Genomic DNA, 12,544 nt, shown 5'->3' with positions numbered 1-12,544 from the left:
GACTGGTCACAACTTTCATGGATTCCAACAACCCAGATTGTGATATATTAGTATTTGCAAGTCATACTGGCACTTGTTTCATGATTCCTTCTGGAAATAATACGGAAAAGACATGTTCTTTTAACAGGTGTTATGGTAATTAACCACCACTGGAAGTCTGGTATGTGGAAACCAGTCTCCCTTGATGGGAATGAGCCCAGACGTGAAGACAACACACAAAAGGGTGAGAAAACATCAGCTTCCATCTAGGCCTGATTCTAAATCACACCTCAGAGTTCACTCTGATTCCAGAAGACAACAAAGAAACTGGATAATGCAAAATATCACAGCCAAGAATTTCCTAAGAAACTTCCAGCCAAGGGGATTTCTTCTCCAAAGTAAGGCTATTGTGTTTTCATCCAAATTCTTCCAAATAAGCAGTGTCACTCAGAAGCTCACAAACCTAAACCATATGGAGCATGTCTTTAAAAGAGCGAACCTGCATTTCAACAGATTGCTGCACTTTACAGATACGCACTCAGGAGTCTTCTGTGTTGTTTGGCAATTCAGGACTGTGGTACCAACTAAATCCAGAGCTACCTGAACGTTAGCATAAGATCAGCATGAAATCGTCCCTTTCTGCACCTGCTCTTTCTGGGACACGCCACAGTCCCAGAGCACTGATACATTTCTGCCAGTATTGCTGTAAGAGTCTTCACAGTTCAGGCTGGTTAATAATTCAACCTACACTTGAGGGGTATGAAGGCAAGCTCATACTCAAGAGTAGCTAAGCATGGGAAATGTTTAATTCACCTGCTTTCTTACCCAGCCCCTAAAATAATTTCTGTTCACCAAGAATGACACGTATGTACATTCACAAACAAGATTCGTCTGCAGATCAACCTTCTCAAGAAGGAATACCTGACTTTTGCCATCTATAGCCAAACTATGAAGGATATTGGACACTCCCAATGCTATTAACCACAGGAAAGATCCAAATGCAGAAAACTGCTCCTAATTCTGTCTCTGTGCAATGCTAGCACAGATCAGCCACATCGAGGAGCAGCTGTGCAAATTTTACTCAGCCAGTGTGTAGCTGTGAAAATGCTTCTCTTTGGAAAGACTCAATCCACAATGCACTCCACAGCAAGAAAAACCTCGCTAAATCATGTATAGCTGTGTATCAGTCTTAACATACCGCAGTTTTCACCAGAAATATACTGCTCTTTAGTCTCATGAATCACAATGGGTTGAAAAATGCATTAAGCCAACCTTTGGCCCTCAGAAAATGTTCTAGTAGCGCGGGCCTACAGAGAACCATTTTGCTTCCCTGTCCCATGCATTTTTCAGGAACACCCCTGCGAATGGCTCATTAACAGCCCAGGAGTGGAAGAGCATCTGAATTCCCCAGTGGCAACAGCTGATAATTTTGTTTATTTAACTAGGATTAGTTTGGGAGGTAACGGAGCTGAGAAAGCCACAGACAGGCAACTAACACTCAATACAGCTGTAAGGTTTTTTGTTATCACCACAGAAATACTGCCCAGGATTTATTTAAGAATGAAGTATTTGTATGTCTGACTTGGTAGCATAATCCTATTCATAATTAAATAGGAAGGGAGCTTGGTTTGTTTTGGTTTCAGAAACAACCTATGGTATTAAAAACCCCAAACTATCGGATATTTGGATGCCCTTGCCTATACTTTCTTGCACATCCACTGCAGACAAAGCAAAAGAAGCCAGTCTCATTTCTGCTTGATGCTTTGGAAAAATGGTAACATGGATTTAACATGAATATACTGATGTCACTACCCTGGAATTCCGTAGTTTTCTGCTACTTCATAGTTCACATGGACCTCTGGCTATTTCCATCTGTTCCCATTACCGACCCTACCTGTAGCTGAATTTTAAGTCCTGCTCTCATATTCCTAATAAAATGTTTCCCTGTAATACCGGCCGAGGTCTCTTTGCAGGACACCTGTGTCCCTACAAGGTCTCTGGTGCAGCTGGGGCATGCCAGTGGCACAGCCACACCTTGGGACACACACAGACCAAAAAGCCTCACAGCTCCATCACGAGATCCCAAAAACCCATTGATATGCAGATGATAACAAGCATATCAAACCTTTGCAACTGATTAAAACCTGACAGCTTTCACCAAACGGCTGTTTACAAGCTGAGGGATGTAATGACAAATCACCAAGCTGGATTCCAATAAATGAGGAAAATTTTAATCATTTGTTCTAAACAGTTGCAGAAAGATGCATCTGCTGTGATATTTTCACTTGAGCCTGTTGATCCTACGTTTGGAGCTTCAGGGTACTGCACTACCGTCAGATCTCTCCACTCTACTGCTAAAATACGTGCATTAATATTTATGAACTATTTCTAGATGGAGATTATGGCTCCGAAGGGAAGACGAGCAGGGTTCAGTTATTGAGAACCTTTACATTTTCCAGTGAAAAACTTTGAAATTCTTTCCACACTGAGCGTTCATGACACAGGCTGAATGAAGCATTCCTTATTTTTATGGATAGCAACATTTTATTTATTAGTTTTTGTATTAGTGTTGCACTAGGGCTGTACTTCACAAGACTTTGTGATGTTGGTGCACGTCAAAAGAACACATGGATCTGCAAGGTAACAAACAAATAATATTGGACATTGACAGGCAGTATCAACATCTTAGCAATGCTAAAAGTACCTCCAAAATAACTTTGTCATCCCACCAATTTTTAAATTTTGTACCAGCCACTGCAAAAATGCCATTTGTCAGATTTGAGGTTTATCACAAGTGACAGAACATTGGGGTTTGTGACAGCCGTGGCGGGACATGCTGTCCCAGCTGCACTCTCAGCTCATTAACATCATTAACATTAGTTGTGAAAGCAGGAATAAGACATCCCTGTCCTGGATTGCTGGGCAGCAACATTGGTCATACCAAAAGGGGCAAAGGAAAAAAAATGAAGCGTGCATCTACACAGGTTTATTCAAAAGCACCAGCAGCAGTAGCATTTAAAGCACGGCTTTACCGATAATTTCTGGTGGTTTCAGGAACTCAAATATCACGTATTTAATTGAGCAGTGCCTACCTTTTCAAATTTAAATGTCAAGTTTTAAAATTACAGTTGTAAGATGCCTCTGTGCTTCTTAAAATATGGAATTTCTTATTACAGGCTTTGCACTGTGAACTCTGGCAAACAAAAAGAAGATGGAGGCTTTATAAATACAACAAAGAAAAGTATAAAACCAACCAGCTCAGAAAGCTAACTGAAACAGTCAGCAAGTAGGAACAAAAAAAAAATTAAATCCTCCTGGCAATGATTCATAGTGAAAGCCTTAGAAAAAACCCTGTGCTTTCTGCCATGCCCTGAATGTTAGTAAATCGTGATTCCAACAAGCTGCCCAGACAGGGGTGAGTTACACAGTGGATAACACTGCTGAAAAGGTCCCAGTTCCCTAAGCATTAGGGGTTCTGAAGAAAATCACCAATTTGGGCCACTGAAGGGTCCAAGGAAAAGCCCCCTCACTCTCAGGGCCCACACTCTGGGCAGAATTTAAACCACTTCCATTTCCACATGAGCACTGGCCAAATACCATACAAAGAAATGCATCTTAACCTTCCTCAATAAAGTAAAACTCAACCTAGACAAAATTTTTATGCAACTCAATCATCATTATGAAAAAAAAAAAGCAGTTATGTAAAAGAACAAACACATTTGGGGCGGATGTTTGTGGCTGTTGCTGCTATCCCCCAAGGTGAGTGGGAAGAAGGTGAGCTGCGTGCACATTCCATTTTTATTTCTTTTTGGCAGAAATAGAACAGTGCTTAGGCATAATTTACATTTTCTAATTTAGCATCAAGGTTGTTGAAGGGAAAGCAGCGTGCATTTCTATCAGCAGACAAAAATAACAGCAACAGCAGCGTTTGAGACGGGCAGAGCAACAGAAGTCGGTGCTGCAGAGAGCAGCAGGTGTGTTGCTGTCCTGTGCCATCCATGGACACAGCTGGCTTTTCCGGGGAATGGACCGAGTGGACAAAAAGTAAAAAAACCCAATAAATCTGCCATTTCCCACAGGCAGTCTAACCAGGGTGTTACTGAAGGCAACCTAAATGTCCCTGCTGTCAGTCCTACTGACTCTCAGTCAGAGCCATGGAGTGCAGCAGCAAACACTGCACTCCAGAGAGCTCTGACAATTCAAACAGACTTGCACATCCTCATTTCCCCCCAAATCCCCTGATTTTCAGTTAAAGAATTATTTAGTCTTTCCTTGCTAGTTTTCCTTTTAGTTCCTGAGCCCACCTAGTTCAGGAAATGCTGCTTTTCCTCTAGAGATGTGTTAGAAGCCAGCAAACCTTCCACAGCAGCTTTTGGAGTACAACTAAGATAGGTCCAAAATCATCTCACTCTACTTGAGCATTTCAAGAAAACCCACTAAATACAGAGAGGCTGGTGCTGATATTAAAATAGTAGTTGGGGTCTTGGCAAATTTGTGACATTCAAACGTCTGAATTTTTTTTCTCTGTAGAGCTTGCTTGTTAAAGTGAAAAAATTTGGGGCAGGGGAGCCACGAGATTTTTTAAAATTGGGGATTACTCTCTAAACACATCTTGGCATGAGAGCGATTCTATCATTCATAATTTCATCTCCTACAGGTTTCACAGTATATGTTATTTAAAGAAATTCATTTCCTGCTGAATGATTTATGAGGGAAAACAGGATGCTGAGGGAAAATAGACTGATCAAATGCATCAAAAGTTTTCAATATGAGCATTTACCATGGGGTTATTTCCTTCTCCCTGTCAAGTCATCCTGATATTTCTTCTCACTAGTAAAAACATTTATATAGTTGCTAAAGATTTTAGTTTCCATAGAAACTGTTATTGGCTAAAGTAAATACAAGATGGTAAAAAGTGTGACCTCCCCAGTCCTGTGAGCATGTTTGCAGCTGCCAGATTTTCACCACCTGACCATTCATTTCCCAGTATTTACTGGTGCCTGACATTTTTAGCTGCGGCTCCCTTCAAAGAGCACAGACACTCTGCTGAGTGGCACTTCCATGCTTTCCAGAAGGCATGTGAATATTCATAGCTATTCCTACGGCTCCTTGTACCAAAGCACATTTTGTGTTATTTTGCAGACCTCGTCACTGAACTTTACAAGGGAAAAGATGTCTCTTAGTCTGCACATAAAAACCAAGCTCGGGTTACCAGGTAATGTGTGAATAAAGGGAAATAAATCATTGCTTCATCACAACTAATGATTTTCTCCTGTTCTCAAAATTCCTCTTGCTCCCTTTCCTACCTGATTCTAATGCCAACTAAAAAGGCAAAGTCCTGATAATCATTTTATAATTCCTTCACTTCTTTACAAATTTCATTTGAATGGAGGCACTTTTCCTGACATACACAATTAATGCGTCTTTTCTTGTTCCCTTCAGAACATGACTTTCATTTTCTTTCTCACGTAGAGCTCTGCTGCAATGCTCTGTGCTGCCTGAGAGTCTGCCTTTCTACCAAGGAATCAGCCTTTGCACGTATATTGCATTGAGATGGAAAACCCTGTCACCATTTCTGAAAATAGCAGCTGAAGACAGAAGGAGCCATCCCTGACAATGTGCAAAAAGAAGGCGATGCTGGAGCTTCTCAGAAACTCAGGGTCATCTGAGTAGATTGCTTTTCATCTCCCAAGCATCAAGTGCCTTGGTATCCACTAAAAACTCCCTTCTACATCATTAGAAACCCAAGTTCCTGCCCACATGACAACAGCACTGCTCAGGGGCAGCCACAAATTCATTACAGAACCCAAAAGTGTGTTCTCAGCTCATTCTTTGTGCTACCTTAACATGATGACTGTAGGGTGAGAGCTGCACTTCTGTGCCTTCAAGGGAACTTTTGAGGCTAAACATTGAGGGAATGGAGAAAGCAACCAGACCAGCTGGATGAGAAACCCAGGAAGATGCAAAAAACATGCAAGAGCAATCACAAAATATATGGGACTGGACTTACAGAAAAGTACTACGAAAACTGAGTATCAACCAAAAAGGCTAAAAGAGAAACCTTAAAACTCCTTGTGCTTCTCAGTCCTTTTTCAGAAATGAAGAATACTCGTGGCAGTGCACTGAATGCAGCATGAGAACAGACTGAGTTTTGGAAACTAGGACTGCCTACAGTCCTCTAAAATCCTTACTTGCTGGTGGCTCTGTGTAGCAGCACACCTCACACATTCTGGTAGCCTACCGTGGGTGAAGTTAATGACACTGAAACTTAGCTTTCTATAAAAATAAAAAGGAATTATGCTTTTTTATTTAATGGAGAAGTTAAGGCTTATTAAAAAAGACACTTATTTCTATCAAAAAGCAGCAGTAGATTAGAAATACACCAAATGAGGTTTAAAGATTCCCATTAAGTTGGTAATGACAACCCATGGGTGAAATCTACTCTCAGAATTCTGAAAACAGATTTAAAAATTTGCATAAACTGGCAGAAGTCCCCAATATAAAAATTGTGCAAAACTATGGGCAGAAGGAGGGGTGGTGGGGTGATGTAGAGAAGATCACCTCAGCCTCTTAGTTTACAGTGAAAGCAAGGGGTGCTCCCAGCTGGAAGCAGAGCTGTGGAAAAGAGCCCCTGAAAAGCTTTGGTGAGTATCCTCCATTCCCAGTGCTCTCTCGTCAGCCAAAATCCCAGGGGTTTTACTGGAAACCTCTGTGCAATCCCAGCTGCTACTGCCTGACTTGGAGCCAAGCCTCCTAAAGCTGAGGTGTAGATCCTCTGTGGAAGTGACGTGCACAGGGCTCTGCAACGCCGCTCACCTGCAGCCGATGCTCCTCTGCTCACCCCTACAACATGCATCAAAGCAAACTGGTACAAATGGCCCCAAAAGCAGCCTTTTATTTCACACCATTTGCAAGATGCCATCAGCAGCCAACCCAGGTGCTGTTTTCCTGCTGCCCACACACAAATCAATGACAAAAAGCGAACTCATTCACACAGGTGGTGCATTTCACCACCCCGAGAGCCCGGATTTTCTCCTACCCTTCATTTAATGCCACTGCTGTCAAATCTGTAACGTGCTGTAACAAAACCAGCCTTTACGTAACCCAATAAAAAAAAGTCACCAAGGCAATAGCTACGCATAAATTTTAGCTAAAAACATTTTGTTAGAAGAACATGAATGTCCTCTGTAAAGCGGGTAGCATGTTAAAATAATGTTCTAGACATTGTTAATACTTCATTGCTATTCATCATAGAACCATTAATCATGGTGAACTCATTTGGTATTAATGTGGATGTCATAAAGTACTTCTGTTGCATTTCAATTATAACTCAGCCTTTAAAATGCTGCCAGCACTACATGGAGAGCTTTGAAAACCAAATGTGAATAATCTGTTCAGAGATAACTACAACTGCTTTCTGGCACAGAAAAACAACCTTTTCCATTCCTAATTGCCCACGGGGGGGGGCTGAGGAGCCCCTGGGGCAGTGCCTGGGCCCAGGGCTGGCTGCAAGGAAGAGAGGTCACCCAGACCCAGGCATATTCCTTCCCCAAGATGAGAGGAGGAGAAACATTCTTTTGGTCTGTTCAACCAGGGCTAAGCAGCTGCGGGGCCACACTTTCCAGCCCCCGGGGATATTTCATTTTTTCCTATCGCTCCTGGGATTCCCTGAGGGACTCTCTTGCTTCCAGAGCTGAGTGCTTTGGTTTTTCCTCTGATGTGCTGTGTCTGCCCAAACAAGAACACCAGAGAGAACTTGCATCTACAACCTACTGTCTGTAGAGACTATAAAGGAGTGCACAATACATCAGGGCAAACCCAAAGGGAGCTGATATCCCAACCTCTCCGATAACAAAAAAAAATCCAAACAATCTCTTTCTGGCCTCAAGAGGCACTGAAAGAGGAAAATCACCAGCAGAAAATACAACACGGACTCAAACAACTATCAGCCCCTTGCCATCAGGGAAGCCAAAAACTTGTAAGCGTACCTTGACAAACCAAGACTTCTGTTCCTGGGCTGCCAGCAGAGCTTCCAGCAGGATTTTACACCCAGAATCCAAAGACAACGGCTCAACAATCCCAACACTTCTCAACAGAAACAGTGTTAAACAAAGAAAAGGCAAAATACTACTACTTAGTGATGGGAACTTTTTTTCTTCCTTTCAATTCTTGCATATAATTCCCATTCTTTTTTATCAAGGTCAGCAATGTAACAGGGAAGCACGCAGCAAGAATTCCTACCTTGGGAGCTCTGGCATGTTTTCCACATCTGGCATCTTTGACAAGGCTGATATCCAGCAGCTCAGTCTCCTAGAAGGAAAAATTGCAACGCAAGTTATTATTACATTATTCAAGAAGCCTTGTTGTGTTATCAGTGTCCCACTTCCCACATCTGTTTGTCCAAAGTAAGATCAGCTTCAAGGAGAGCTCAGGTACACCCAGGCAATTCCAACAGCAATGCTGTGCAGGTCTCCTAGGATATTTATAATATATAGGAGCCATAAGAGTCAAGCTGATTTTCTGGATTGCTAAGTAGCAGGTGCTGTGCTTTTGGTTTAATCTTTTTAATACAATTTTAGCATTTTGATGCTTGTCATAGTGTGACAAAAGGCAGTATTACAATCAGAAAACCCTGCCTCTGCAATAGAAAACCTGCTTTATTATTGCCAGAACACTTTGGGAAGTGCACATAAACCCCCCAAAGTGTTGTATCTATAACGATAACAAGGTTCAACAATTTTAGTGACTCAGTAAAACAACATGCACTTTTTGACAAGCATTTCAGAGTTCATGTGCTACTCTTGAGTTACGGGGTTATACAACACATGCCATGCTTGGAATAAAACTGGCACATGAGAACAGCTTCTGCTGGGCAAATTCCTGCCCTCCCCTACACACACATAACATGAAGAATCCCCTTTCCCTGATTTGACGATTTGGAAGGAGAATGGACGCTGGAGATGGGACCAGTGTGACTCCCAGCTGCCGACAGCAGTCTGAAATACTTCAGCAGCAGTGTGACCACACTTCAGGGAGAGCCACACCACTTCCAAGCATTTCAGCCTTCCAGAGTAGTAACTGCAAATGCTGTGCAGAGAACTTGGTATCTTTGTCCGGGACAAAGCCATTACTCCTTTTCTTCTAATTCCAAGGAATAAAGAAAAAAATAAATTGATGGGCGTGTTATTTCACCAAGGGTTACTTGGGATCCTGATCTTTTTTTTTTTTCCTTTCCTTTTAAGGAACCCACTCCTGCACAACTTCCGTAGACCTTTGTTTTCTACTAAGACCAGCTCTACCAACCAGTTTTCATATGACTGTACATTCATCACATTCTCCTCTGCCCCCGCCTAGGAATCCCAATTCCTCCAGTTCTAATACTTGCTGAAGTCCATGAGCAAATTTTCCCCTCTTTATGTGGCCTGTTTAGGGAAACTCGCACTTTTTAGAGGGTTATTTTTTGCCCTTACTTCCCTGAAAGAGTACAAGGGTATCAAATCTTGCCAAGATTTGAAAGAATCATTGGCAGGGTGATAAAAGGTGGAAATAACCCAAACTCCACCACTATACAGGGCATATGGACACAAGCACTCTTCTGACAGTGTAGGTGGAACTTTAAATAAAAACAGTTTACAATTAATTACAATAAATAAAAAAAAATTACAATTACAAGCAGGAGGGCTTTGAGTCCTTTTGTGTTAATCCATGTGACCATTAAGATCCTGGCAGGAATGAAAACAATGGAATATGGCAGAGCTACACATGAATTTATCACACTCAGAGCAAGAACTCAGGTGGGAAACAGGAGTTATATTTACCACACCAAACAATACCCACACCCCGAACTGGTCTCAAGCCCACTGTGAAATGTTCCACAGAAGCTCCAGGCACATGCAGACCATGTCATAAAAATCAGATTTCACCAACTGAAAGGACTAACAAGCACTAAAAATAAAGGCTTTAACAGCAAACACATGAGGGAAATTAAATATGCTGAAGAAAAATGGATCTTGCACTGAGATGCTGAGCCACACAGAGTGAATTTCAAAGCTTATTTTATTTGTCTGGTACTTCGGTTTTAAAAAAAAGAGAAGAACAACAAACAGAATTAGTAATTTATTCACTTACGAAAGTGCAACTAGACCTTCTGTAAGACAAACACAAAAAGACCCTTTTAAGTGAAATAACACACATTAAAAAGAGACACAAGAAAAGGAAAAGGCAATGACCAGCACTCCCAAGGACCTGAACAACCCTGCCTAGTTCTGCATCCTCCCAGATGGAGGAGGATGAGCAGGTATAGGGTTGGTTTGGAGCTTTGACTACTACTTTCAATCTGCTTGCATGCCACCAAGCCACATGCAGAAAATGTGACCACCTGAGGACCCAAGAAATGGCAAGGGCAGTCTAAGAAAAAGGGGAAAGTGGAATTTTGTGGGGCTACTTGGCCAGCCCAGCTGTCAGGGCTGTAGGAATGGCTGACCCCTGAACATGCACCTCATGGCCTTCCTGCCCTGTTACCTTTCTGACAGAGAACACAGGGTTTGTAATCCTATCCCTAGAATCCTTTATATCCGTGTTTGACAACATCATTTAATGTAAGTAAACAAGAGCAGGACCTGCATCCATGGAAGTGCCTCTGTAGGCAGCATTCAGTGGGGTTTAGATAAATCAGAATTCATAATGGGCCATTTCTTAGTACTTTGATTCAAAAAAAACCTCCTGGAATTCCCTCACCCCAGGCACTTGCTTTCATCTTTCAAACAACTAATTAAGAGAGCAGAGATCAACTTCCTTGGAAGTCAGAGGAAATACAATTTCCTATTTCCCTATTGCAAAATGTGGGTCGATTTTTGTAAAGGGAAAATACACTTGAACAGTGGCCAAAGAAATGCCCCATTTCCTGCACAGCAAAATAGCCCAAGCCGTCCCCCACCTCAGTCAACAGGAGATTTGTTAACGTCTTCCTCCATGCACGCTTGGAAAATGCACCCTGTGTAGCAGGAGGCACAGAAGCCATAGCAACTGGGGGGAAAGAAAAAAATCCAAACCCTCTGCAAGTCCAACTTTTCCCTGTTTAGAGACCTCCGGTCACTGCTGCTGAGACTTAGTCCTGCAATAGAGTAACATCTCTTAATGCAAGTGGTAGATAGATCCCTCCAATAATTTCTAATACAAGAATTCCGGAGCAGTGAATTATTAATCCTACTATGTTTGGTTTCAATTAGCAGCTGAGACAGAGATGCATTCAGAGAGGGCTGCATTGTGCAATCTCACTTTTATGGGTGAGCACACACGCACAAAAGCAATGGATTGTGCAACCCTCAGCGTCTGCTAGAGCACTTATAATTAGGCCCATCTGAATTTAATATAATAACACCAATTTATGCCAGCTGAGGACCTGGCTCACTTCTATTTTAAACTGCCCAAAATGATGCCAACTGAGTCATGGTGCCTTGGGAATGTGCTTGTGACATAACCCCAGCTACAAAGCAGGAATCCTCATGGATCCCGCCCTGCTGGAGAGCCATCAGCAGCAGGGCAGGCTGAGAGCAGGATCAGCTGTCCTACAGAACCACCCAAAACTGTGTCAAGGAGACCCAGCAAGAGCAGGTGTGCATTGCCACAGCTACACGGATTAGTCCAGAGAGCCAACTGCTTTACAGACATCCCTAACAAAAATAATTCCACTCTTCTGCAAGCACTCATTGTGGCTGAGGAGTCGTGTATTGCACTGACCTCAACTGTTCAACCTCCATTTCTATGTCCCTTCTGGCTGGATGTTCTTTTTTCCCCAATGTATGGCACAGCTCTCAGCCAGCGCCACTTTGGGAGACGCTCTAACCAATTAAACTCTGTAAACTCATTTTCCACTTAGCTGGAAAACCTGTGGCTTCACAGTTTCGAATCTGAAGAAGAAATTGTGTGCTGAAAGCTTATCTAATTCTTCTAAATATTGCCAGTCAGTCTAGTAGAAGACACAAGACTGCCTTCAAGGTTTGCCCAACAGTGCTAGCAAAATAAACTTTGGAAGACTAAGCCAGTTTTCTAAACAAGCACCATTTAGTGCTACTGGATGGCAACATCTGGTCAAAGTTTTCAAAGAGAAGGCCAATTTGCTGAAAAAACTCCAAACAGAGACTCAAACAACATTTTCTCTTGGGAGTAATTAATCAAAATGAAATGGTACTTTAATATAGTAAGACTATTTTATCATTTCTGGACATGAAAGCGCTGAATATCTCTGGAAGAAAAAAACATATGCAGTTCTGTGCTATACTTATTTTTATTCAGCATTTTAAAAGTGTTGTTTTAAATAAAACCACAGGACTACTGTCCTAACAACATGCTAGAAAGAAAATATTAAGACCAATATTTGAAACTGATTGGGAACAATTACAGAATCACAGAATCATTTAGGTTGGAGAAGACCTCTGAGATCACTGGTCCAACCTTTGACCAAATACCATCATGGCACCAAGTGCCACCTCCAGTCTTTCCTGAAGCACCTTCAGGGATGGTGTCTCCCCAACCCCCTGCGCAGCCCATTCCTATGTCAAATCAC

General features: G+C 42.1%; 1 protein-coding gene across 2 annotated transcripts in view; it reads right to left on the bottom strand.

Moving 5' to 3' along the window:
• PLCB1 (phospholipase C beta 1) overlaps positions 1 to 12,544 on the bottom strand; it is a 341,583-nt gene that overhangs the window by 236,781 nt on the left and 92,258 nt on the right. For both annotated transcript variants that reach the window (XM_039569803.1, XM_039569804.1), the window contains exon 3: positions 8,221 to 8,289. In XM_039569803.1, the coding sequence (XP_039425737.1) occupies positions 8,221 to 8,289 (69 nt within the window). The remainder of the gene's footprint in view (positions 1 to 8,220; positions 8,290 to 12,544) is intronic.

This window comes from Corvus cornix, chromosome 3 (assembly GCF_000738735.6).
Source record: "Corvus cornix cornix isolate S_Up_H32 chromosome 3, ASM73873v5, whole genome shotgun sequence".
Taxonomy (NCBI): domain Eukaryota; kingdom Metazoa; phylum Chordata; class Aves; order Passeriformes; family Corvidae; genus Corvus; species Corvus cornix.
This window is presented reverse-complemented; position numbering and strand designations above follow the sequence as displayed.